At 34.3% G+C, this 27,774-nt stretch overlaps 4 protein-coding genes across 6 annotated transcripts; 2 read left to right on the top strand and 2 right to left on the bottom strand.

The window, feature by feature from the left end:
* Positions 1–14,784, top strand: LOC122591108 (E3 ubiquitin-protein ligase listerin). Its single transcript, XM_043763312.1, has 17 exons — positions 1–149; positions 253–370; positions 943–1,005; positions 1,141–1,218; positions 2,132–2,223; positions 2,773–2,875; positions 3,003–3,155; positions 3,975–4,615; positions 6,047–6,467; positions 6,603–7,099; positions 8,210–8,942; positions 9,389–10,076; positions 10,416–11,464; positions 11,779–12,231; positions 13,003–13,233; positions 13,761–14,122; positions 14,570–14,784. Exons 1-16 carry the CDS (start codon positions 94–96, stop codon positions 13,986–13,988), a joined length of 5,604 nt encoding a protein of 1,867 aa, XP_043619247.1. The 5' UTR covers positions 1–93; the 3' UTR covers positions 13,989–14,122; positions 14,570–14,784.
* A 2,070-nt stretch (positions 14,785–16,854) lies between these two features.
* Positions 16,855–19,213, bottom strand: LOC122593494 (protein LURP-one-related 7). 2 transcript variants are annotated; one of them, XM_043765914.1, is made up of 3 exons: positions 18,785–19,213; positions 18,188–18,361; positions 16,855–17,079 (listed from the first exon to the last, which is right to left on the bottom strand). In XM_043765914.1, exons 1-3 carry the CDS (start codon positions 19,055–19,057, stop codon positions 16,933–16,935), a joined length of 594 nt encoding a protein of 197 aa, XP_043621849.1. In that variant the 5' UTR covers positions 19,058–19,213; the 3' UTR covers positions 16,855–16,932. The 2 variants fall into 2 exon arrangements, with proteins under 2 accessions (XP_043621849.1, XP_043621848.1); XM_043765913.1 differs by having other exon boundaries at positions 18,188–18,376; positions 18,785–19,209.
* Positions 19,214–20,870: 1,657 nt separating this feature from the next.
* LOC122592627 (alanine--glyoxylate aminotransferase 2 homolog 2, mitochondrial-like) lies at positions 20,871–24,724 on the top strand. Of its 2 annotated transcripts, none has more exons than XM_043764909.1 (9): positions 20,871–21,306; positions 21,639–21,869; positions 21,946–22,116; positions 22,228–22,371; positions 22,498–22,677; positions 23,368–23,593; positions 23,737–23,850; positions 24,333–24,419; positions 24,521–24,724. In XM_043764909.1, the coding sequence occupies exons 1-9, from the start codon at positions 21,046–21,048 to the stop codon at positions 24,562–24,564; spliced, it is 1,458 nt and encodes a 485-aa protein (XP_043620844.1). In that variant the 5' UTR covers positions 20,871–21,045; the 3' UTR covers positions 24,565–24,724. The 2 variants fall into 2 exon arrangements, with proteins under 2 accessions (XP_043620844.1, XP_043620845.1); XM_043764910.1 differs by having other exon boundaries at positions 21,278–21,306; positions 21,652–21,869.
* Positions 24,725–25,955: 1,231 nt separating this feature from the next.
* LOC122590573 (transcription repressor OFP17-like) lies at positions 25,956–26,540 on the bottom strand. The gene has a single exon (XM_043762769.1). The coding sequence runs from the start codon at positions 26,538–26,540 to the stop codon at positions 25,971–25,973; it is 570 nt and encodes a 189-aa protein (XP_043618704.1). The 3' UTR covers positions 25,956–25,970.
* Positions 26,541–27,774: the final 1,234 nt, after the last annotated feature.

Genomic DNA, 27,774 nt, shown 5'->3' with positions numbered 1-27,774 from the left:
TTCCGGGGGACAAAACATAAGCATTCCACCAGCTTTTCTCCCGAGGTTTTTGGTTTTGTATTTTGAGTTGTGTATTCGATCGATCACATAATTATGGGAAAGCAAAAAGGAGAAGCTGCTAGAACCAAAGCTCGTCCTTCCAGCAGCGGGTAATTCCATCAATTCTTTCTTTCTTTTTTTTTTTTTATGTAATTTTTTATTTATTATTACTTACGAATTGTATTTTTTTTGTTAAAATTGATTGATTTGCAGTTTTGCTGCTTCGTTGATACCGTCGTCATCAGGTGGTGCAGCCGCCTTTGGATTTGGGGGTTATGTCGGCAGCTCTCGTCTTTCCGATTCTTCACTGTCAACAATTCCAGACGCTTTGGTATTACTATTTATATGTTTATTTGTGCTTAATTTTAGTCCATAGTCTTCTATCGTATTTATCCAACTTAGAACGCTAATTCGACTTTCGTATGTATCCCCGACTTAGAACCCCACCTTTTTTTTTTGTATGTATCCAGCTTTTAAGTATTGTTTATATACTAGTTGTCATGTCAGCATAAATTCACCGCCGGATACATATAGTAATAATATTTGAAGGTTAAATACATAAAAGAGAGAGTTAGAAGTCATCTGTTTGTGTGTGTGTGTGTGCGTGTGTATTCAACTTTCAGGCATTGTTACTAGATGTATCTAATGGTACTTTTGCTGACGTGGCATTAATATAAGTAGTCACGTGGCAACTATACAAGTTGTAACGTCTGCAGAAATACCACCAGATACATATAATACGATAGTAATAATTGAAAGTTGAATACATATAATTGAAGCAGTCTCTAAGTTGAATATATTAGTTTTACACTAAAGAAAAAAGGATGCCCTATAATTATTAAGTTTAAATTTGGTTTGTGGACATAATGAGGTTCTGTATTTGATTATGATTTTGGGATGTAGGATATTGACGGTGAATTGGCACAACATGTAAAGCGGCTTGCAAGAAAAGATCCAACTACAAAGGTAAAAAACACTACGTATATATCTGATGATTTTGGGATATACGATACTTTGTATACATTTTTTAAGCCGAAGATTTCATGTGAACTATTTTCTTTTTGTATTTTCTTGTACAATGATATATGGTAAATTCTACAGGTGAAGGCTTTGGCAACTTTGTCGGCACTTCTCAAGGATAAATCTGCCAAGGACGTATTACCTATCATTCCACAATGGGTATGCTTATCTGTTTTTGTGATGGTCATTAGTATTATGTTTTTTTTTTTTTTTGTTGCATTGGTTGACATGTTGTGTTACTGTGGTTTCTTTACCAAATTGTATTTTATGTGTTTGAGTGAATATTGACTTGGAAAGACATGATTGGTTGAAGTTGAAGGATTTATATTCAGGGTTATGATGCACATTACTAATCTGTAGTGTTTTAGGTCACAGATTGTTTCCTAATTTTTGCTCAATTGAACATTATTTCGTGCCGTATTGTAAAGCATTTTCCGCCCTCTCCCAAAACAACTACGACTACAGAATAAAAAGGTTAAGGAATAAAGAAACTAAAATACTACCGCAACACACAAACTCCCAATGCTGCGGCATCGTACGGGCACAAATGTAGTTTTTCAGTAACGATAACTAGGTTCTTGATATTTAAATCTAAAGTGTGAAAATGTAGCAACCAGCACAACTGAAATAAGTTTTAAAGCTTCTAAAATGTTTGGTTAGTCTTGCAAAATCACAAGGAAGCCATCATTGTTGAACACAAAGTGAGCTTTCTAGGTTCTGGGCAGGAGCTATTCGTATTGGTTTGATTTTTCTTTATATGATGATAATTTGAGCTTTCTAGGTAACGGGCAGGAGCTACATTATTTATCAACGTGTTTCTAAATTTAAAGACAATATGTTTTAAAACTTTCCCAATTTGGATTTTATATATCCCTTGATTTCTTTAGTTTCTTCCTATTGTCATTGATGACATATTGACATATGTAGGCCTTATGTGCGATGTACTGATGATATTTTAGGTTTTATTACACCTTTTCTAATTCATCACCCAATGACTATCTTTTTCTCTTAAATAGCCATTGACGCCTGATTTGCTTGACTCATGACCTATTATCTATGTTTGGTGGCTTAGGCATTTGAATACAAGAAGCTGTTGCAAGACTATAACAGAGAGATTCGCAGAGCTACTAATGATACAATGGCTAATCTCGTCAGCGCTGTTGGGTTCGATTTTTTCTTTTATTCAGTAGAAAAATGCATATCTGGACGTGATTACTTCCTAGCAATATTTAGAGAATGATTTATAGTAAATATGTCTAAATTTTGATGCATGTGATGATGAGAGATAAGACCACTTTGTCTTACAAACTACCTTTTTCCCTTGCCCAATCAATAATGGTTCATATTTTTGCTTGTATGTGTATCGGCAAAGATTTCTTGAGGTGTCTTGCTTTTTTAGTTTGACTCATCTAGTAGGACCTAGAAGTGTCTTATGCGCCTCCAGAAGTTATACGGGTTATGTTTCCTTCCAGTTATTTGAGCTTCTTTATATTCCCTTGTTTTTGTATATCATATTACTGTTAGACATAAGAAATTGGGAGGTTGGGTTCCTTTTCCTGGTTATTATTGCTACATACTTATAAGTAGTTTCTAAAGGGGTTTTTCTTTAGTTTACCTTTCATTTCAACTTCAAAGATTTATGGGGTATCATATGGTACATTTCTTTTCGTTGTTTTCAAAATTCTCAATGGTGGTTCTTTTTTCTTCATCCAGGAGAGATTTGGCTCCACATTTGAAGACTTTGATGGGGCCCTGGTGGTTTTCTCAGTTTGATGCAGTTCATGAGGTTTCCCAAGCTGCAAAAAGATCATTTCAGGTTTGAAATTTCTTGTTATACTTTTCACTACTTATTTTACTTGCCGGTTTACTTGCCCTGGCAAGGTTACATGATATGTGATAGATATCTTTGTCTAAACTGTTATTTGGATTCATTGATTTTATAGGCTGCTTTCTCTACACAAGAGAAAAGATTGGATGCTCTAATGTTATGTACAGATGAGGTGTTTGTATATTTAGGAGAGAACTTAAAGCTCACTCCAGAAAGTATGTCTGATAAGGCAGTTGCTTTGGACGAGCTACAAGAGATGCATCAGCAGGTATATTATCTATGTATACAGGGACCCATTTAATCTAGTTCAATGCTTGTTTCTTCTTAGCAGTAGTTGGAATAGTGGTGGTGTCTGTTATGTTTGCTTTTGTGCCTACGTGATGAGATGTGAGATATACTCACATTCTATATACTTCAATGGTTCATTTTGCGATATAAAAGTTAACCGGGGTAACCTTCGGTAGTTATTTTGAAGGGGTTAAATGCGAATAATAACTATGTACTTCAGGTTGATCTGTAGGCAGATCCTATTTTTCTTTGAAAAGTAGGAAGGAATTCTAGGACCATCTTTTTTGACCTATCTTGGTAGAGGTTGCTTTTCTGGCTCATTTATATACAAATGGGTCCCTTAATATGGTCTCACGTGTTATCTTAAAAGTGAAATAAATGGGTTATGAGTCAAAGGTGTTGAAATCATATACAAATATATTAATGCTTAAAATCTTTCAAATCACCTTAATCAATATTATGTATCTAACACTTGAATTTATATATGATTCATGAAATGTAAGAAAGTATATAACAAAGTGTTTGTGGAACCGGTCTGATTTAGTATGTACTAAAAACAATCATTAATTAAATTATAGAAAGTTACAAAAATGGACACTTTATGAGGTATGTTTTGTGTTTTATAGTAAATTGGCCACAGTGGTAAATGGGTACAAGTTTGGGGTTATCGTATGCGTTTAACCTAGATATATAGGATTAAGAAGTGTGTATATATGTTTACGTATTTACAATATATTGTTCATTAGCATACGCAAGACATAATATATTTCATGAACATTTTCATTCCTTTTGCCTGCAGGTTATTTCATCATCATTGCTGGCATTGGCGACACTCCTTGATATTCTAACAAGTGAAAAGGGGAACTCAACCTCTACAAATAAGCATGCTCTTAAAGCAAGATCCACTGCCATTTCACATGCAGAAAAGTTATTATCTGTTCATAATAGTTTTACGGACTTTCTGAAATCTCACATCCCGAATATCAGATCTGCTGCATATTCACTAGTTAGAAGTTGTGTTAAAAACATTCCTCATATTCTGAATGAAGCAAACGTCAAGACTCTTGCACCTGCAATACTTGGTGCATTCCAAGAAAAGGATTCTACTTGCCATTCTTCTATGTGGGAAGCAGTGCTACTCTTTTCCAGGAAGTTTCCCGAGAGTTGGTCAACTTTGAATGTTAACAAAAGTGTTTTTAGTCGGTTATGGAATTTCTTACGGAATGGGTGCTTTGGATCGCAGCAAGTATCATACCCAGCTTTAGTTCTATATTTAGAATGTGTGCCTCCAAAAGTGATAACTGCAGATAAGTTCTTTCTCGAGTTCTTCCAAAGTTTTTGGGCTGGAAAAGTTCATTCTCAGTTCTCTGATGCTGATCAATTAGCATTTTTTCAATCATACCGTGAATGTTTCCTCTGGGTATTACAAAATGCTCAAAGGTAAGTTTAATATAGTTCTATTGTCAATTTTTCTTGCATCACATATAATGCATTTTAAATTGCTTTTTCACATGATAGCATCTTTCATACTATAAATGATCCCCTTCTTAAATTTGCACAAATATAGAGGCTGCATTAGGCAGATTCATATTCTTTATTTCGTTGTCAAATCTAACTACTGTAATTTTTACCACGGCACCCAATGTTCAAGATATAGAAATGTTCAGGTCGGAGGGGTTGGGAAGTAGATCAAAATAGGTTTTGGCCAAAATATGAAAATTTTAGCAGGGTTTTGGGTGACCTGAAATTGTTTAGACTATTTTTTCAATATTTTATATGTACATATAATTTAGATAGTCATTGTACCCGCGCGTTGCTGCGGAACATACTTCTCATACGAAATTGTTTTGGATACAAATAGTATATAGTAGTATTATTGCAATACAAATACATTTGTGTCAAATCTTAAAACTCAAGTTTAAAAAAGACAACAAAACATGTACAATAATAATAATTATAATCTATCAAAACAATAGAATCATAAGATGTATAAAAACATAGAACATAACAATAACTATATTATTGCAAAAGGACACTCTGATGACAGTGATGTAATATAGTGTTTTGCTTAATGATACATGAACGTAAGATGTAACAATGATGAAAAATATTATATATCAAAAAACATTATATATAACGAGCGGGGGAAAATAGTCAAAACCAAATGCTTACTGTAATTGTGTCAAAGTTGCTTGATGGAAACATGAAAACCCAAATGCTTGGTGTCAAAAAAATAAAAATGAAAATTTTGATAGGGGGCAACATAAAAAAAATAAAAACCTTAGGGGGTTAAAATGAAAAAAATGCAAAAGTCCAAACTCCAAAGGTACCATGATAGGGGGCAAAAGTTAACATATAGAAACTTTAGGAGTAAAAATACAAATTAATAAAATCAATATGTGTTGTACAATGTGCATATAAGGTTGTACTATGCATATTACTTTTTAGTATATATATAATGTGTTAAATCTGATTAGAAAAACTAATCATTACACTAAGAAGTAAGAAGTAAAAACCAAATATTGTAAGTATAATGATTTGAGAGGTCTGCACTAAATATATGCCTTGGGGAAATATAAACCTTTTCCACCCATTCTACCTGTTTACTTTTTTGCTAACTTTATATATTTATTTGTTTTATTAGAGATACAGTTCAGCCTAAATTGAACCATTAAAAAATAATTGGGTGAAGTTGCCACCCTACAATTGTCATAAATAAAACCGTTGAGTCCAAAATGCTACCAAAAATGAAAACAACAGAAGTTACATTTATATTTAAAAGATACTGCTAGTGAAGTCTGGAAACTCAACATCGGACGAGAGTATTTATATTTCCTATTTGGCTCACTCTTTCTGTTACTTTGAAACTAGATATTGCGACGGAGTGGATGCTACCCATAATTTTCAGCGTACTATTGTTCATGAGGTGTTATTGAAGCTGTTGTGGCATGACTACCTGTTAATTCCATCTTCGGAAGAGAACATGAAACAGTTTGAGGGCAATTACAGAGTTGACCATGTTCAAGTGTTTGGAAAGTGCTTCACCGAGATCCTTTCCGGCATATTCTCTCTGGAACCTGATCTGTTATCCATTTTTTGTCTTACATTTGAGGAGAATTGTCTAGATGCATTTAAAAAAAGTGAGAACATTCAAAGCCAGGATAAAGTAGAGAAAATCATCAGGTTTTTGTTGGTAGTTGATGTACATGCTGTGCAGAAAGGTAACTCATGGCCTTTATCTTGTTTAGTGGGCCCCATGCTGGCAAAGTCTTTCCAACTCATTCAAACTATTGTTAGTTCCCAATCAGTTAATCAACTATTATTAATTCTTTCTTTTGACATAAATACATACTATTTTTACTTTTGAGTCAACCTATAAACATGGTGTGGAGTTATTGTAATATTGATGATCTTTATAATGATTTAGGACTCAACAAATGCTGTAAAATTCATGGTGGTTGCAGTCTCTACATTTGGGCCCCGCAAGGTTGTTCAACAAATTGTGCGGGAACAAAATGAGCCTAAGTGTCAATTAGAGGAGAGTAATAGAGATATGAGCTCAAAGGAGTTCTTGCAACATTTTAAGGAGGTTTTTGTTCCTTGGTGCTTGCAAACAAATAGCCACTCAATGTTAGCCCGATTAGATCTCTTGCTTGCATTACTAGATGACGAGTGCTTTCGTGAACAATGGGATAGTATAATTCGACACGCAACCAGTGAACACGATTCCAACTATACTTGCATATTGGCTCTTCTCATGGAGAAAATAAGAGAAGAAATTACAAGGAAGAAATTAACAGAGAATTCAAAGCACGTACATGGTGTTCACCTGAACCATTGGCATCATGAGCTGTTGGATTCTACTGCTCTTGCAATTGCTTGCTCTTTTTCTGCGTTTGGATCTTCCGATGCCCGGTTTATCTGGTAGGTTAATTTAATTCGATAGTATAACTGCATAATTTAGTTGCTTTGCATATGTGCCATGATACACTTAAACTAAACATGCAAATATCGCGCTCCACATTCTGTTGCCTCTTGCTCATGTTTTTACCAGTGATATAGAAAGAAACTGATAGAAAGTGACAAATAAAAGTATTATTCCTGGGTTAATTTTGAAGGGGTATAGAAAGAAAGATTTGGGTGATTTTTCTCAGAAACTTTTTTGCTTGATGCTTAAAGATTCAGAGAGAGGAATGGAAAGACTTTGGGAATTTGACAACAAATAAATCATTCCCTGACCTACGCTGGCCTATTTTACATGGTTAGAGTATCATTTTAATAACTTTCTTTCTGACCTTGGAAACATGGAAAAATAGTAGAACTAGAGAATTTTCAGTTCTTCATTTTCAACTGAGAACACTTAATAATAAGTTTTACTCTTATTTCTCTTATCTCTTCTTTTTCTTTCTTTTATTTTCTTTACAAATTTGGTAACAGATATCCTAAACCATTTACACTTTGTTTCTCAAGAGGTGTCACTATGAGAGTTGTAACTGGGATACTGGCTTGATTTTGGGAAGCAATATGTACACCACCAAATTTTGGCGATACACCACTAACTGTGTTTTACAGTGTTGTACACTACAACACTATAAAGCATATTTGGCGGTGTATCATAAAAAACCGGTGGTGTACAGATCACCACCCCTTGATTTTACATTGAAAAATTTAACGTTTAGCAGTTCCGTTGTAGCAGTTTGGTACTTTGGCAGAACAGTTGGACCATAAACTTCTTGAATTTGAAGATAGCAAACCATTAAATCGAGTATTAGACCAAACCACTTAGAGGTAGACTTGCACACATATAATACACCTAGTATTACGCATATGTGTTAAGTTCTTGATTGAGATCGAACCTTTAAGGCTACAACCTCTTGGTTGATGGGCCACCCAAATACTGCTTGACAAAAGGCCTTGTTGATAGATTTTCAGAATTTCAGCATTCTTCTTTCTTCTATTTATCAATATTCTTGTGTATATTAGTCTTACTCGTTGCTAACTTTCCTTTTTCTTCTTGATATCTAAATATTTTAGTGCTGCTCTTGGAGGCGAAACAGAAGAAAATCAAACTTACTTAGTGAGCGAAAACACATCAGTCTTGATTTTTGAGGAAATCTTACGCAAGTTAAAATATTTCATTGGGACTTCTACCTTTACTTGGATCAGGGATGCCAATGTGTTTTTAGATGTTGATGAACATGTACCCATCGATGGATGTGGATCATTTAAGAGTGTTCTTGAAATGGTTAATTTTGCCATGGAAGTGCTTAATGGCAGCTTCTTTCGATTAAAGACACTTTCCAAGAGCTCTTGCTTGCTTCCAGGCATATTGGCTGCATTATTTGTGATTGATTGGGAATATAGCGCATTGACAGTTGTCTACGACGGACACGATAACAACCCAGATGCAAAAGAAATGGATCGATTCAGTTTTTGTAACTATGTGCACGTTTTTCGCTCCAAGGTCAATAATTTTCTACAAACTATTGGCCCAGTTTGGCGGAAAACATTGGGGAGCATTCTGGTTCAGGCTATCCGGTATGGTATATTCAATGAAGATAATAGATTAGGCATTGATAATGTCTCGTCTCTAGGCTGCCTTTATGTCCAAGATGTCCTGGATAGTGTTTGTCAAGGTCATGCTGAGGAACAAACATTTTTGGAGGAGCTGTTAGACAAGGGTGATTCTTGGCCGTCATGGGTCATGCCTGGTTTTAAAGATGGTGCAAGATTGGCTATTTTAAAACATGAAGTCCCTTCTTCCACTGTGAGTACTCTTTTTCTTTATTTGAAAGCATCTGTAATATTTTGACTCTATGAGTGTGAACCATCACAAAGACCTCTTTCTTTTTATCAACTTTTATTTTGTTGGCACAAGTCGTGTGATTAGCCAAATATGCAACCAACATAAGCATATGAAAAGTACTGCTCTTATTTTGTTTCTATTATATTCTTACAAATTTTCATATGGAGGTGCTAGGTTACAGAATTTTGTCTTTGACTACAATTTTATTAATCTGATCATTGCTAAATTCAAGCTTTTGATATTTGCTTAGCCTTAGGAGTTAGGACAGAAACTTATTGATCTTGAATGTTTATCTGTTCTGGCAAATGTGGTAACGTAATGTAAAAATTATAGCAACAAGTCATTTCAGTTCCGTCGGTATCATACAAAATAGGAGTAGCTAATGCAATGTAATTTTCTATTTTCAGGCATCAGAGAGCGACCGAGTGGTTGCTTTTGTTGACAAGCTTATATCCAGACTTGGAATAGATAGAGTTATATCAGGTTCCATATCATGCAAACCATCTTCCAATAAAGTGATACCATCTGATTCTCAATATCCTCGTGTTTGGCTTGCGGCTGAGATGTTATGCACATGGAAATGGCATGGTGGTAGTGCCTTAGCCTCATTTCTACCTTCATTAATTCGACACACAAGGGATCAAAATTTATCTCCCAGTGACAGCTTGTTAGACAACGTTGTCAAAATTCTGCTTGATGGTGCTCTTGTCCAAGGGGCAAACAGCATGAGTTTCTCCAGTATATATCCTGCCCCACATGATGATCTGGAGAGTATTGAACAAGAGTTTGTGAGAGCCCTTGTCTCAGTGCTACATAGACTTTTTGAGGATGATATATGGGGAAGAGACAAAGCTCTAGAGATTTTTAATCTGCTTCTAGATAGACTTTTTGTAGGTGAAGCTGTAAATTCAAACTCTTTGAATATACTTGCTGTGATTATGAGTGTCCTAATCGGACCACTGAGCTCTCAAGCAAGTGAAATCAAAAATAATAAACCTGACTCTTCTGAGGATAATCAGATACATCATATATTCGAGGGCTGGCTCCAGAAAACACTGTCATATCCACCTTTGAACACATGGAATTCTGGAGAAGGTAAAATAACCAAAGATACATTCATTTTTTTAATTCATTTCTTGGTAATGGGTTGGTAACGGGTTTGAACGGTCCGGGTTGGAATTGCTCATTTTTGTTTTGGTTGGTTGTTTTATGAACTGCTTTGTCCTATATATTATAAAACAGTTAAATTGCTATATAATACAACTCAGAATGTACTTCAGCTACCCATTCAACCTCTTTCCCTTTTTGCTATGTTTATATTTGACCTGTTAGTTGGATAAATCTGAACTAAATCAAGTCGTTCGTAAGTAACTGGGTCGGTAAAGCTATCTCTACTTTTTGGTATTGTCACAAGATGTTTATTCTCTCTTGCAGATATGGAAAATTGGTTTCAACTTGTTGTGTCATGCTATCCCCTTAGAGCCTCAAGAGGAATGCAAAACATCAAACCACAAAGATCTATAACCCATGTGGAACGTGGTCTCTTGCTTGAATTGTTCCGGAAGCAGCGGCTCGGTTCTGCTACTTCCATATTAGTCAATAAGCTACCAGTTGTGCAGATGTTATTATCCAAGCTAACTGTTGTTGTAGTCGGATACTGTTGGATCGATTTCAATGAAGACGATTGGGAGTTTGTCTTGTATAAATCAAGATATTGGATTGAGTCGACAGTTGTATTGATGGAGGAAGTAGCAGAGTCTGTTAACGAAACCATTACAGGTGAGCCAACTTCGGATATACTAGAAAAGCTCCAGCATACAGTCTCATGTTTAGATTCCTCTCCTTTAAAACTTGCAAGAAATGCTCTTATTGCCTTCTCCTTGTTCTGTGGGCTTGTTGGAAAAGAATCTGTCATAAATGAGAATAAAAATGAAGACATAAATGTGAATGATCGAAGTCCCTTAACACTTGAGAAGTGGGATCTTATTAAGGATCGAATTCTAGAAGGAATTCTTCGTTTGTTCTTTTCAACTGGTGCAGCTGAAGCCATTGCTGGTTCATATTCTTCTACGGCTTCCTTGATTATAGCATCAGCCCGGCTTGATGATTGTTACTTCTGGGAGTTGGTTGCTTCAAGTGCTGTTGCATCTTCCTCTCATGCCAGGGACCGTGCTATGAAATCTTTTGAAATTTGGGGGTTAAGCAAAGGAGCTGTTAGCTCTTTATATGCTATCTTATTTTCCATGAAACCAGTTCCCTGTTTGCAGTTTGCAGCTTATGTCATTCTTTCAAGTGAACCTGTTGCGGACTCAGCTTTTATTACTCAAGAACCATCTTCTTCTTTAGAGGAAAATGACATCGATTATAAAGATCCTCTCGATTCATCAATATGTTCTAAGGTTCCACTGAGGGAGGAGATTTCGGTCTTGTTGGAGAAATCACCATTTGAGCTTATTGAATTGGATTTAGTAGCCCCGGAGAGAGTAAGTCCACTCAATGCTAAAATTTAAACTTTCTTTTAGAAGAAATTTCAGACCATTTACTTATGATTGGGTTAATTCAGTTATGTTTCATTTTTTAATGGGTCAAATGGTGAATTAGAAGAAAATTGCTTACAAGGAAATATTTGAAGCGGCCATAAGACGGCTGAAATGTTATTGCAATGCATTAATATCTTTGGATCTTTGTAATGTACTTTGCGTATTTAATTTAAATAACCTGCCCCTCTTGCCAGCCTTTAGTTTATGTATATGTTATCTGTTTCTATTGAAAACTCATATGTGGTTAAACTGGACAGGTTCACGTTTTTCTTGCTTGGTCGTTGTTGATATCATATCTACTCTCATCACCATCATCCTCCACAAGGGAAAAGTTGATTCAACACATAGAAGACTCGTCCATATCAATAATATTAGACTGCATATTCCAACACATACCACTGGAGCTGTGTTCTGCAAGTGTAAAGAAGAAATTATCTGAACTTCCTCCAGTTATTTCAGAGGTTGCAAAAGCAGCAACGCGCTCCATTGTAGACAATTCCGTGCTATTTGCTGTAGAGACACTTTGGCCTGTTGGGCCAGATGGAATGGCATCTTTTGCTGGTGCAATTTACGGATTGATGCTCAGAACCTTACCTGCATATGTTAGGAATTGGTTTAATGATATACGTGATCGTACTTCATCTTCTGCAATAGAGTCTTTCACGAGAACATGGTGTAGTCCTCCTCTAATTACAAATGAACTGTCTCAGGTTTGTGTTTGTTCAGGATCATTTTAAGTCATAATATGCTCTCTTATGATCAACTTTTAATTAGGTAATGTTTGGTTCCACTATGTCTAGCACGTTTGGTAGTGGGTCAGGCTAATAACAAGAGATGGCAAAGTAGTTGATTGTGTAATGTGTCCAAACAGACAGCTTTTGGTATGGGCTGAAATGCACCGAGATGGTTATGGTTGACCTGAACCAGTTATTGTCCCAAGAGTTTAGTTTTTTTTATTGATAATTGGCGTGCCAAACATTATTATGGTAATCGTTAGTAATAATATGAGGATATATGATATTACCGCTGCTTGGCTAAGCAGCCATCTTGGCTCCCTTTCACTCTAACACATCTTTATTTGTTAAAAACCCACCGGATATGCAAGATCACAAACCTACATCTTCACTAATTTTATGATTTTCTTTACCCTTTTTAAAAGTTTTTGGTTCTGCGTAACACTTGTGGTTATCCGTTGATACCAATATGCATTTATTTTTACAAAAATTATAATCTTACATTCCTTTGATACTAATATGGGACTTCTCAAATTAAAGTGAACAAGATTGGCTTGTGCGTTAAAAATTACGCATTATCAACTTTAGATCCGTTTTTATTTATTTTCATGTTAAGTTTTCAATTTTATATTTTTATGTCTCCTGCTTGACCCGTGACCCATCTAAAAGTCAATGGTCAAAGTGACACTCTTTAATATCAAAATGAATTTGTCTAATATATTTTGCAAAATTGATTTTTTATTCCAGATCAAGAAAGCCAATCTCTCTGATGAGAACTTTTCAGTTAGTGTGAGTAAGTCTGCAAATGAGGTTGTTGCCACATATAGGAAAGATGAAACAGGAATGGACTTGGTAGTTCGTCTCCCTTCATCTTATTCACTGCGACCTGTGGATGTCGAATGTACAAGGAGTCTTGGCATCAGTGAAGTTAAGCAAAGGAAATGGTTACTTTCGATGATGTCATTTGTTCGTAATCAAGTAAGCTCCAATAACTTGTTTATGGGACTTTTTATATATTTTTTATGGGGTTTAGGATGTGTGCATTATAAAAGTGACTATGTGGCTCTAAATAATACCAGTCAGTTAATGAATTGCATCAGATAATATAAGATGTTTAAATGCTTTGCAAATCTTGACATTCTATTGAATTGATGGTTAAAATGACGTGAAAAGATGTGTGGAGAAAGGACATTTTGTTGCAAATCTTGACATTTTTTTTTTGCAAATCTGATATCGATTTTGTTGCACCCAGTATAAAACCATCTTGAATTGAGTATGGACTCACCCTTGAAGCCCGAAATGATAAGCAGAATTTGTTTATCTAGAAATTAATATCTGAGGAATGATCAGATAAATAGTTTTAAAACAAAAATTCCATCTATATCTATAATATTATTATTCTTGTTGCTTTCACTTATGGATTGTCATTTTATTGAATTCATCGATTATTCATAGGCAATGTATTTTTGCTGACTATGAAATGACCTTTGACATGTATGTTGTAGAACGGAGCACTAGCAGAAGCAATTCGAATATGGAAGAGCAACTTTGACAAAGAATTTGAGGGTGTTGAAGACTGTCCTATCTGTTACAGTGTGATTCACACTGCAAATCATACTCTCCCTCGCCTTGCTTGTAGGACCTGCAAGTATAAGTTCCATTCTGTATGCTTATACAAATGGTTCAGTACTTCGCACAAATCTAACTGTCCCCTATGCCAATCTCCATTTTGATCATAAGATTTTTGGGCTTGTATATCTTCCTATGTTCATTCCGACTGCAGAGACATCAGACTTGTTCTGGTATGTTTATTCGATTCTGGAGCTTGTAAGCTTGGGCAGACATTAAACGAGATATCGCTATCAAGGTATGACTTTGGATGCCCCTTCATATATTATAGGTCTATTTTTCGGTCCCATGAAAACTGAATAGTTGGAATACCCATTAAAGTCGTAACATTGTATTTTCTTTTTTATGAACGGAATAACCTTTTATTTTCTAGGACTCTTAACTTGTGAATTAACATCATGACATATATTGAGGGTGTTGATTTAGGTCAAGCAAAGTTTCTTTATTAATTCAGATTTTGAAGAAATAGTCAGATATCTTACTTAAACAATTTACCTACTGAACGGTTTAACTAATATTGATAGATTATATAAGAATGGTCTGTTATATCTTGGATGCTTACAAACTAGTGACATTTTGATATTTATCCCAGCTAGCTTCAGATATAGTCTGAAGTTGATATCAATTAGTGTAGAAATAGTCGCTTGCTTTCATATAACCATGTTCAATATTTGTTTGATTCCAGGTAGAAGCATAATCTACACTGTGTGAGGAACTGATGAGTGATGCCTACTATTCTATGATGACTGCATATAAATATATAATTATTATGTATAAGTTTATCCGTGGCAGAAACTTCTATCTAAATTCATAGATCAATTAGTTTTGTTGTAGTCCTCTGCAAGGTTCATCCTCATCTCCCAAAATTTTGATAGCTTGTTTATGCTATATATTTTGACAGGTTCTTCAATCGCCATACAATTGTTTGTGTACTCTGTGCATGATTTGATTTGCTCTAGCTTTTCAAAAATTTTAAACCTCGTCTTGCACCATATACTATTTTTAGGTTTCTAAAAATCTGACGGGTTCAAATGTTCAATTACTTTAATCTTGTTTATAAAGTTTAAAGTCTACATTATATATAATTGCTTGATTGGAGGCTCAAGTGTGTTACTTGGTTTCATTTTTCCTTTTATTTGCATAGATGTTTTATCATGGTTTTGATTCTGATGGCACAAGCTTGTTTCTTAAGAGGCTGATGGCCGAAATTAAGAAAATTTCAAGGGGATCATAACATATGGTGGAAACTGTGCAAGCGTACATGCATCTGTGAACGTGCATCAGTTGTACTGACAAAGTTTTTCAACTTAACTACAAAACTGCCATCAATGATTAGTATGGAACGCCAGTTTTATGAATCAAAATGACTGTTTTTTGCAAGGGTGGTTTGATGCTGAATTGGTCTACTTGTGTGGGCGCAAGTGTACATATTGCTATATTCCTCTATTATTATTATTATCGTTGTATCATGCAAGTGCCCCTTGGTAAAACATAGGTGATGGTAACTATGCATCTTGGATGATCAAGATGCTTCATAATATATTAGGAGATTATCGCATACAATCTTAAATAATGTTGTATAATATAATATAGACAGATTGAAAACATGAATGTATTTATAACATATAGAGGTAGTCTCATCTTTCATCAGGTCATGCCATATATATATATGAACGGATGCTCAGTCTGCTTATATAGTCATTAGAAAAGAAAAAAAAAGGGTAATAGAGGGAATTATAACCTCGGTACCACAATTAGATACCCTGTATAGTCATATAGCAACCTAGTATCAAATAGTTGTATTTTGAAATTAATTTTTTTCAAAGTCGAGTTACAACTTATAATATAGGAGGAATGTGGCGTAGCCAATATTAATAATATTATTAGAGTTTATATCTGTGCAATCTGCAACGTGCAATTCGACTAGTGATTATCTATTTCCTCACTATTATAATATCTTTTTTAGAATGGAAATCCCAATAATAATAATCTGTCTATAAAATGAATCACGATACAGATTATTGGTGTTCCTTTTTCTCATTTCAGTGTTTTTAAGTTCACTTTTGGCTCATCCTCCGATGAGTTGCTGATGTTTTATTATTTATTGATCTTTAAAATTGATTTCCCTAGTTAAATGATCCTTGTTTAATTCAACAATTTGAAATATAACTTTGCTCCAACACGCACCATCATTCAAGGAAAACCTACGCAGAAAGAACAGTTATGGTGACCATAGATACAACCTAAATAATATTCATTCGAAGTATATAGTTATCATAACATTTTTTTCCCCTTCTAAACTAACTTTTTGGAGATAATGATAGTATGATACTAACTCAGCTGGTTAAGTCACCTTGGCTTTACCTGCTAGGCGGGTGGTTTAGATCTTACCAAGCGCAAATTCGACTTCCATTAACCCAAATTGATTGGGCGCAAATTCGACTCACCTTTTGATGTTGGGGGCGTTTTCTATTCGAAAGTTGCCATTCCAAAAAAAAATTTCAAAAAAACTAATCATTTGAATTTCTAGTATTTATTAGAAAAAGACTACATGAGTTTTCCCAGTTTCTTCCGAAGCTATATATTATAAGGCATCAAAAGAGGTTATCAGCAGAAGTAACTATGCAATGTTCAAGCATTCAAACATCTTGACATGACACATTAAAACAAAATTAAGGTCATTGTAACTACTCATACCAAATTGATAGAAGAATGGAATTTCAAGTGGGCACTCATGGCACATCGATAGAGGATGAAAAGTTTAAATAACCAATGATCCATAAATTGTAACCTACCAATAACTTACGTTGTGATTTTAAAGTTCAACTCTTGAAGTTACCGAACTAGTCTATCACTTGGGACTTGGGGTATTACTTTTAACAAGATCAAACTTCGCAGATTAGTAAGGAAGAGTTGGTCAAGCTAGAGAAATATGCTGTGTATGCAGTTCAAGCTATAAGACAAGTCACCTCACAATACAAAGAATCAAGAAAATATACATTTGCAGGATGAATATTGTACGCATATATATGTCAAAAGAAATTGGTATTAGATCCATAATTTTCGACCATAGAAAAATATAGCAGTCAAAGCAACAATGAAAGCATGATCTGCATATCCAGGGAATATGGTTAATCGAAACCTATTTCTTGGGACAAGTACCTTCTGGATTCCAAGCTTGTACATAAGACTGGTCTGCAGATTTAAAATAACGAATTTTAAACTTATATATTGATATCCGTATCAATGGTGGCACTCTTTAATCAGCTAATTAATAATTATACAGCCACCTCAGTGTGCATTTGAATGACCTACTTCAAGCTAATATTTGAATTGGCACCGATTATGCTAAAGACATTCTGGTTATGCTTTGACATATAATATTAACTTTTTTCAAGGGAAAATGGCATGCATGATACAGCTTCTAAATTTGCAATTGAGAGAATGCTAGACGTCACTGTCACCACCATAGCTAATACTAGTCTAGGAACGATATTAGCGTTAGCGTTTTGACAGTAGCTAAGATCTTTTCACTATAATCTGATATTGTAGGAGTAGCTAACATAATACTACGCCGATTTCCACACCTAGCTAATAAAACGTTCAATTTCGTTTACTTAAAAATAAATTCATTTGTATCATAATCGTTCTATCTCAAATGGGCCAAATGGGCAAATTCAAAATTCTAGTTAATAACAAACCAGACTTGTAATATTAAAATGCTTATCTATACTATATTATAAAGCAGATTTTCCCTGGATTTTCAACATTGAACTTGAAATTTTCAATATTGATTTTAAGTACTTCCCCAAAATGCCCCTCCTATCTATTCTATATTTATCTAAAATAACTATAATACCCTTTCTCTCTCCTCAAATCTCAACTAATCATCTTTTTTATCTCTCCTCCATAAATCATTTATTCCTCCAATTCATTCAAAATCTTTTATCTCAAAAACCGTACATCGATAAATTATAAAAATTGTATGGGTGTTCTTAAAATTTCATGCTCTTTCATTAGAGATGTCATTCGATATACTTTCGACAAATTTTTAAATCCGAGGGCGGAGCCTGTACGGCTAAGCCATTTGACTATCATACTTTATGACATATCAACTCCTATAACCTATCATACTCTATGACCTAAGTATCACCCCACCATCTCACCGCCACAACGTGCGGGTACTTGCTCTCGTAATCTCATAAAACAGAAAAGGTCTAACATAACCCTTTTAGATCCATTACCCGACCAACCCATTTTAGAAACAAAAATGAGTAAGTTTTGATGCAACTACTGAAGGTACCTGTGCTACCACGGAGTCTCCATTATAAATGGTACATGATCTATGGAAGGGAGAACCTCTCATTTTAAAAGTAGACTCATCATTGTTTAGAAACACTTGAAACTCGACTTTAGTAAGTGTATTTGTTGTCCTCTCCACCTTGAATATCAGATCCTTACCATCCTTAGCAAAACCCTGCCAAATTGCTTTCTGAACAAACAAGAAAGGGTGGATTTTTTCTTATATAATTTAAAATAACAACCTACTTTCCGATCATTTGTTATCAGAACAAGTTACATTTAGATTATTAAAACATATATGCAACTAAGGTTTATGCCAGGATTTTTAGTATGGGGCCGCCGAATAGTTTTCATGATACTAAAAAGCGTAAAATCAAACTATCAAATTATTCTTAAACTAGATAAATACATTAAAAATAGTGCTTAAAATATCAAGTTTGAGGCTGCCATTGGCCACCCTTAGCCACCATATAGCTCCGCCACTGGGTTTATGTAATCCTAACATTACTATCAAGGGCTTACATGTGACGTCACAAGACTTTTCTTATTTTGGGTTTACTAAATAAGACATTTTAAATATGGTTGACTTTTGATTTACCTGATTATGAGCAATGGAAATGAGGGGATTCCCAGAAGAATCGGAAACGAGACGTTGCGAATGCGATCGACAAGGAGGAGGAGGAGGGCGGACAGAGAAGACCAAATTACCAACAGAATCTGTGAATTTGATACACAAACCACCACTCACTACTTTATTTTTATTATTATTAGAATTCAAACAAGATTTGGTCTTGGAGACGAAAAGATCCGTGGATATCCCATCTGGGTTTGGATTATATGAATCTCCTCCTCCTCCTTCATAACTTTCCATACAATATTTTTTGTTTTTTTTGTTTTTACCAAACCAACTGCTAATTGTTGCTGTGAATTGTGCTTGCTTGTTTGATCAATTGTGTTTGACTGTTTTGTCCCCTATACTTTATTTTATTTTATTTTTAAATCCAGGTATTGTCAATTTAAAAAGAGAAAGATGTATATATGGGAGAAGAGAAATAATGTTGACAGAGTCGCAAAAGAAAGGGGATATCAGTATATCACACGTTATAAAAGGTACAAAACTTTTATATCTTATTAATAAAATCCTTATTCTTAATTAAATAAATTAAATTCTTAATTCTTAGTTTAAACTAACAAAAGCATACAACCCTCGATTACAAGAGAGACATTCACACAATAATAAAACAATAGCAAATATATTATGCAAACTCGTTGATATAATTGGATAATTGGAAATTTGTATATATTGCAAGTCTTAACTGTAGTAATATTTAAGATGTGGGGATTAGTTAAATATATAAAGTAATTTTTAATTTTTTAGTAAGATTGTCTTTTAACTACTTTAGGTCGTTGTAGTCCATAAATAAGAATAAAACTTTATCAGAGCTTGTATTTGATGCCGTTGATTCAATTTCTTCACCACCGGTAGCAATAAATTCTAATAAGAAGCTTCATTCGCAGTAGGGTAGGAGTAACATATAAATTCCATTCCAATATTTAAAAATATGTAACTTTTTGATAATGTGGTGTAATATTTATATAATAAAAGAGTAATCTGTACAATGTGTCGACCATATGGTAAGGAACGACGATTAGGTGGTCGTTGCAACTTGTGTTAGTGTGAAGGGTTAGACGCGGAATCTTTATGTTTTGGCTTTTCTATTAAATATTTTTGATTGGTTATCAGGTACAAATATATTTAATGGTGTATAGTAACATATCTATATATATACATATATATTCCATTATAAAACATTTATTTTCTCCTTTTTTGTTTTTAACATTCAACGTTTTTGAAAATCCTATAAAGCCCTTATCATTTGTTCATTAATTTAAACTAGCACGGTAACCGCGCGATGCGGCGGTAGTCATCACGGCGACGATGTGGTAGTGGGGGCGATTGTTAGTGGTAGAGGCGGTGTCGAGTGGTGTAAGTTATTGATGTAAAAGTAATTGATATAAACGGTTAATGGGAATATTTTGAACAATAAATGATTGATAGTGTAATTTAATTATTAATGTTACGTGGGTAGTGTAGATAAAAACATTTTAAGGCGTGCTTTGTGTAAATATTACACAAATTTCAATATTTTCATAAATAAGAAGCTGTTCTTTTTATAATATAGTATAGAAGAATAGATATAGATATCTTTATTAAAAGTAACTATAATATCTTTAATGAAATCTACAACATATATCCCCTAACTCTTATAATAACTACACATTAATTAATTTTATATCAGTAGTCACACCGTTACCGCCACCATTGCAGACTCCGTCTTCGTCGCTATTACCGCCACACTATCCGTTGCTGCCACCGCCACCACAAAATTGCTGGGGAATTTGGCCTATTAAATTTAAAGGTGAATAATTAAATAAAAAAAATATATAGTGATGAAAAGTTGATATTGACGTGGAATTAAAGGTGAAAAAAAGTGAACGGTTCACGTTGATATGAATATATGATTTAAAAAAAAAGAAGAAAGAAAAAAAGCAACAATGTCCAATACCCCTGTATTGACAAAGACTGACATATGCGTTTAGAAAGGACGGATTTATATACCCAAGTTTTGTAACATTGCCATATTTCAACACACTCCTACACTGAATCAAGAGTTCTTCGATCTCATTCCCACCTACTCACTACGGAAGATACATTGCATTACATTTATTATAATCATAAATTATAATTAAAATAATACTATAAATAAATATATAGATTATATAGTACTAATATAACTTTGTGATTTTGTGTAGTAATATACAGTAGTGGGTAAAAAAAAAAAAACTAGTCGTAATAAAATGTTGAGGCTTATAAATAAATACAGAAGCAGCAGCAGCTATTCATCATCAATTGTATCGAAATCCGATTTGTTTATTCGATGTCGATTTTTAACAAATGATTCAGCCATTATTCAGGCTGGAAATGAAGAAGAGATCCTTCCGAAAATGCCGGAGTTCGACTACACTCCTCCGCCTTACGACGGACCCTCCGCCGCTGAGATTCTTGACAAACGTCACCGTCACCTCAATCCTTGCATGTCCTATTTTTACAGTAAACCTGTACGTCTCCCCTTCCCTGTTTCTCTATTTACATTTGCATTTGCGGTTTTATTTTTATAAATTAATTCCTCTACTTGATTTGTAATGTATGTGATTATTAAATGTATCAATTCACCTGTTTAAGTATATATATAAAAGTTAAATAGTACACACAATAATAAAAGTGTTTCAATTAAGTAGGATAGATACAAATTGAAGTTGAATACATTAACAAGGATACACTTGTTAAAAAGTAAAAAAAAATATATTCCTACTTTGGCCTTACTTTTCAAGATGAGATGAGAGAGTTTAAAAACACAGGACAGGTGTATAATATTTCTTTAAACGTACAGTTATATTTGGTAGATGGAAAGATGCAATACCTGTTTGATGAGAACGGACGTAGATATTTGGATGCCTTTGGAGGTATTGCGACTGTGAATTGTGGCCACTGCCATCCACTTGTCCTTGAACCCGTTTTTAACCAAGCAAAGAAAGTGCAACATACCACTGCCTTGTACTTGAACAGACCTAGTGTCGAATTTGCTGAAGCTCTTGCATCCAAGTGTCCTGGGGATCTTAATGTACGCACCGGCATACTTATATATATGTGTAGCTACTGCTAGTGCTTGTACCTTACGAATATTTTTGATATTTTAGGTTGTCTTCTTTACAAATTCCGGGACAGAGGCTAATGAGCTGGCTTTAATGATGGCTCGTTTGTACACTGGTTTTCATGATATTATCTCCCTTAGAAATGGATATCATGGGAATGCATCTACAACTATGAGTGCAACTGGTCAACGCAATTACAAATTCAATGTCGTACAGGTACGTACGTCTCCCATTAATATCATACTAGCTTTTTTAATTTACAACTCCAGGGTAACCATGTGGTTTTAAATTTTGTTTAGCTGACGATAAGCCTTCATAATTTAACAGACTGGAATGCATCATGCCTTGAATCCAGACCCGTATAGAGGAATCTTTGGTTCAGATGGACCCAAATATGCTAAAGATGTTGACGAGATCATTACCTATGGAACTTGTGGCCGTATAGCTGGTTTTATTGCAGAAGCAATACAGGTGGGGCGGTGATTTACCAAAATGCATGCTACAATTTTTCTATTGGGTGTATTTGGTTTCTGTCGAGTGGTTAGTCTAGTCGTCTAGGGGCATTCTTTTGTAATAGTTTGTGTATACGATTTGCAGGGAGTGGGTGGAATATATGAGCTGGCACCTGGCTATCTCCAAGCAGTCTACAGCAGTGTCCGAAAGGCAGGAGGGCTTTGTATAGCAGATGAAGTTCAATCAGGTTTTGCACGAACAGGAAGCCATTTTTGGGGATTTGAGGCTCAGGGCGTTGTTCCTGATATTATCACAATGGCAAAGGTACTTTTTCTAGCCTACCAGATGTCTGGATAACATGCTATAATTGATTTTGCGACTGTGCATTACCTTTGTTATTGAGGTACCAACTTTAATCCATTCTATTGTGAATGAGTTGATGATAGGCTGGATACCCGGCCCGTATCAGTTGATTTTATTCTTTTCATAATGGGTCAAATTGGTAAAAAGTCACAAAGTTTATTATATAAATGCATAGTAGCCGCTAAATCATTTTGTTCAACAAGCTTCATTGTTCTTGAAGTAATAGAGTTGTTACAAAAGATTTAAAAAAAAAGAGTGAACAATAGGTGGCTTTGGTCAATCAAACCTCGAATGATCGATGCCAAAAAGTTTGTCCATATTGACCCGTTACCTAACCCGTCTGTTTTTACACTCTACTCTCTTTCCCGCATGTATCAAGAGAATTTGTTTGTGCATGAAGTATGTGGTTATAGAGAGAGATCGGAGGTTTTATTCTTGTTTAGATAGTTTCATGGTTTCTCCGGTAAATAAAATTTTTATGGTACCATATTTCTACATGATTGGACAAACTGGAAGATATGATAAGGGTTAAGCATGTAATGGAAATCACTACAATAATTTTTAATATTCTCAAGTGCTATTGACATTTTCCTTTGGGTAAATTAATGGCGATGGAAATTAGACAGGAATCTTAATACTATGGTCTTTCAGGGCATTGCAAATGGTCTTCCCCTTGGTGCAGTAGTAACAACCTCAGAGATTGCAAAAATATTGACTTCTCATGGTTATCTTAATACCTTTGGGGGTAATCCTGTAAGTACGGCTAGCGGTTTAGCTGTTCTGAATGTAATAGAGAAAGAAAAGCTCCAGCAGAATGCATTAACCACCGGCACATACCTAAAAAACCAACTGCTAGCTCTTAAGGAAAAACATGCAAGTAAGTTCCACTTTTTCCTCACTCGTAAGGATTTAATTCGTGTTCTGGGAAATTATTCGTTTTATAGGTTATTGATTCAACAGTTATTAGTGAATGATATTAGACTATTAGTATTAGTTTTAACAGAGCTTCTCTTGCAACAGTAATAGGAGATGTGAGGGGAAGAGGGTTTCTACTTGGAGTGGAACTTGTTACAGATAGACAGTTAAAGACTCCCGCAAGTCTTGAAACTTTGCATGTAATGGAGCAGATGAAAGGTCATTTGCTTTTCACCACTTTCTGGCTGTAACTAGAGAGGTGTCTAAAAGGGCAGGGCATGCAGGTTGCGGTGTGGGTTGAAACAGGTTGGGTTGGGTTGAACCAAACATTATTGTTCTTTATCAAAAAGAATTTTTTTTATTAATAAAATAATTAGCGTCTCAATTATGATTACCACGTATATTAATTTAGTAATGATCAGAACTTTTTGACTATGATTTATGAGAACTTATGCATTTTAAATTCGCTTTGCTATTTGGGCTATATTTTTCCATTTGATCTATTTGACCTCTTAGAATTCCATTGGTTGACCTCTTTCCCGTGGGACAAATTATTTCATTTTTACCACTTTGTCTTGTTACAGATAAGCATAATCAAAATCAACTTATTCTTTGGCTATAGGGTTGATATTATCACCTCTACTAGTAACTCTTTCTTTTAGTTACCCTGGTTTATATATATTGACCACTAGTTTTTGTAGATATGGGAGTACTAATTGGGAAAGGCGGACTTAATGGGAACATATTCAGGATCTCACCTCCGTTGTGTTTCACCAGAGAAGATGCAGGTATCATTGTCTTGACATTTAAGCATATAAGATAAAAACTAGATTCCTTGGACTGAAGGCGTATATCTACTGGGAAACTTATCTGTTTTTACATCCTACAGATTTTCTCGTGGCTACAATGGACTATGTAATGTCAAAGATGTAAACCATTTAGAAGTGGAAGCGGTAGAGAGGTAGGCGTAGCTTAGTAGGAAAACAAGAGCCGATAATGCATTTACTACATAAAATGATGTGTGATGGCTAGTTTGTTTCTTTTTAATTATGGCTTGTTACTGTAACTTTAAATAAGTTTATTTTTACTTTCAGATTTCATTTAGAGCACTCACAATGCCCATTCCCACCGCAAATAACCACTAGTCCCTATCAGTGTCACATTACGGAACCTTTTCTCACCATCAACCAACCCCTGATACCTTAAAAATAAAAATGCTCGTCCCACTCATGTTCCCATCCATGGATATCTTGAATGCGGGTGGACCACGAGTCATACCTAGTGGTGTTGATTTGTGGTTATCGCTAATGTGGCGCGGACCATGAGCTTAATATCGCATGCTTGATAAAAAAGCAAGCTTTTATCTAACGAGATGGGTACCCGCGCAATGCGGCGGCGGTGGCGGCAACAGGTGGTGCTAGTGACGGTAGTGGTAACGATGTGGTTATTAATCTAAAAGTAATTGATGTAAATGATAGTGTAGTTATTTTATGGTTAAGAGATGTATATTTTGTAAATAACTTTCTTAAGAATATTATAGAGATATTTAGGTGAAAATATTTAAATTAATTACTCGTAATAAAAGAGATAGATAGTTTGGAACTTTGGATATATATGGGTGTAAAATATTTTAGTGATATATTGGATAGATTTAGTGTGTAAGTTAAAATGTGTTGAAAATTAAGGGTATTTTGGGTAATTTAAAGGTAGAGAGTTGAAAATGGAAAAGAGTAGTTTGTTTATTAATATAGTATAGATATAAATAATTTAAAGGTAGAGAGTTGAAAATGGAAAAGAGTAGTTTATTTATTAATATAGTATAGATATAGATAATTTAAAAGGAGAGTGTTGAAAATGGAAAATGGTAGTTTGTTTATTAATATAGTATAGATATAGATTAGCCTTTCTTAAAGCCCGGTTTAAGAGCTTCAAACACACATTTTAAAAATGTCATCATTTTATGCATTACTAATTTTATATACGTTTTCTTAAATAAAACCAAATTACTCGAATACCTTTTTATTCAAACTCTCATTTTCAACAATAATGCAATTCAAATACTGGAAAATACAGTAACATCTTGTAAAGTTCGATGCAATTTGACATAAGCTTATGAGGATAATTTGATATATTAGTATTCTCAAAATAACTTGCATTTGAATTCCTCGGGCGTCTAGTGAATTGAAATATAAATTAAAATATATAGAATGATTAAAAGGAACAAAAGAAGATTGATAAACCAAAGTCAACTTTGACCATAGATTCAACACCACATAAATTGAAGAAGCACGCTCATACATAACTCAAAAATTACAATCCTTATTACAAAGTTGAGATGGCTACGTTAAGCTACGTATATGATCATCATTGTCATCAACATTTTCAGAAAACAAATCCTTACAAAGTTCACCATAAAACCTACACACCAAGTTCATAAAAACAGGACTCTTAAGGTTTTTCCAACAATATAAAAGCTCTTCCACATCCACCAAATCCCTCATTTTCCCTTCTTCTGCAATCATCTTCACCAAATAACTCTCAAACCTTCTACAAGCGTTTTCGGCATCTTGGTCTTCTTCTTCTTCCATGCTTTCCATGCGACCTCTTCCGATCATCTTGATATAAGCTGGCGTAAGAGGCGATGGACATGGTGCTTTTTGTGTAAAGCCAGCATCCGAAAAGCTCTTGAGCTCCATCACTCGATCCATATCTTTTTCCTTTCGAAATGACTTGAAAAATGATGTTAAACAACCCACATTGTTTCTTTTAGTTGATAATATTGTTTTTCGAGGCCGGCGAGTTCTTCTTATAAAGACTGGTTTCTTGAACTTAAAGAAGCGAATGAAGCCTTTGCATGGGCTAGTAAAGAGTTTCTTGCATGTGAAGGAAACACAAGGTTTAATGATCATATTTGTAGGGTGAAGCAAAATGCAAAAGAATGATGATAAGTTCTTTAGATATTAGTTATCATGGAGTTTGGTATTATTAATGAAGAAGTTAGTTGTTGTTAAAAGGAGATTTATATCAAGTTTTATATAGGTTGGTGGATGGATATATATATGAGTGTGTTTCACATCTTTTGTTTGACAAAAAAGAAGTGGCACTCCATGAATTGAACTACAATACCAAAAAAAATATTTTATTATTATTTATTTAACTAGTCAATTGCCTTCAAAGCTTGTTTAATTAATTGAACTAGCAGAACCTACTTGTTTTTTTGATGCGCTATGACCAACTCATAACTATTGCCGTGTTATGGACTATGATTTTTAGGACAAACTAATCTGAATTATAATTTTGTGAGAGGGAGTGTATAAATTCAATCTTTATTTACCTTTTCTTTATTTACTTTTTATACTATTTAACGAATTATGTTAGTATCGTTTACACTTGTAAATGTTTAATCCGTATACCGCATCACCTTGATGGTCCATTGTCCTGACTAAACTACTTTTAAGAATGACTTTATTTAATTTCAGTTTCGTTATTAAAAACAAGTAGAGTCAAATTTAATTTGTTATATAATAGTCAATGAATAATAAATAATTAAAGTACATTAATCATTCTAAAATTGTTGACACAAAATTAATTTGAGGACTTTTAGACTAATGAGAGGCATAGAACATCTGATCAAATCATATGAACCATTAATGTAATTAACTCTTATACTAGCTAGTAATTCTCCTTCTATTTCGCTTTTTCACTTGGCACCACTTGATTGTTATCCTGCTTCCTCCCTCCGTGTTGAAAGACAAAGTAAAACATGGTTGATAATTTACGGTTAAAAAATAGCATATGGATCTTCATTTTTTTATTTTTTTCTGGAAATGAAATAGTAAGGTGGGGTATAAAAATGTGATAGAAGGAAATACTTTACATGCCAGTTTTTAGTAATGAATAATTTTTGGAGATAGACTATATTCTCAATTAAAGCTGTGAACTCTACCTCTATATATATGCATGGAAAATGTCTCATTGAAACCAATGAAGTACAATAGGTTTGGTTAGCAGTGGATAGTTAGTTTGACACAAATGAAAATAAAAGTAAGAATAATTTGGGACACAAAGAGTGTAAAGGAAAGGAAAGAAGAAAAACAAAGCTAAGTTGCAATAATGTGTGTAGGGTTGGTGATTATGGATGAA

Source organism: Erigeron canadensis, chromosome 3 (assembly GCF_010389155.1).
Source record: "Erigeron canadensis isolate Cc75 chromosome 3, C_canadensis_v1, whole genome shotgun sequence".
NCBI lineage: Eukaryota > Viridiplantae > Streptophyta > Magnoliopsida > Asterales > Asteraceae > Erigeron > Erigeron canadensis.
The sequence above is the reverse complement of the archived record's forward strand: the minus strand, read 5'-3'. Positions and strand labels throughout refer to the sequence as shown.

Bases quoted from the DNA above. Each gene is read 5' to 3' on its own strand.
- LOC122591108 (XM_043763312.1), top strand. From the start codon at position 94: ATGGGAAAGCAAAAAGGAGAAGCTGCTAGAACCAAAGCTCGTCCTTCC. The intron at 1,219-2,131 runs GTATGCTTATCT...TTGGTGGCTTAG, and splicing joins TACCTATCATTCCACAATGG to GCATTTGAATACAAGAAGCT. The intron at 8,943-9,388 runs GTGAGTACTCTT...TTCTATTTTCAG, and splicing joins ATGAAGTCCCTTCTTCCACT to GCATCAGAGAGCGACCGAGT.
- LOC122593494 (XM_043765913.1), bottom strand. From the start codon at position 19,057: ATGGAAAGTTATGAAGGAGGAGGAGGAGATTCATATAATCCAAACCCA. The intron at 18,377-18,784 runs GTAAATCAAAAG...TTGTTTGTTCAG, and splicing joins TTTCCATTGCTCATAATCAG to AAAGCAATTTGGCAGGGTTT. The intron at 17,080-18,187 runs GTACCTTCAGTA...TTAAATCTGCAG, and splicing joins GAGACTCCGTGGTAGCACAG to ACCAGTCTTATGTACAAGCT.
- LOC122592627 (XM_043764909.1), top strand. From the start codon at position 21,046: ATGTTGAGGCTTATAAATAAATACAGAAGCAGCAGCAGCTATTCATCA. The intron at 22,117-22,227 runs GTACGTACGTCT...ATAATTTAACAG, and splicing joins ACAAATTCAATGTCGTACAG to ACTGGAATGCATCATGCCTT. The intron at 24,420-24,520 runs GTATCATTGTCT...TACATCCTACAG, and splicing joins TTTCACCAGAGAAGATGCAG to ATTTTCTCGTGGCTACAATG.
- LOC122590573 (XM_043762769.1), bottom strand. From the start codon at position 26,540: ATGATCATTAAACCTTGTGTTTCCTTCACATGCAAGAAACTCTTTACT.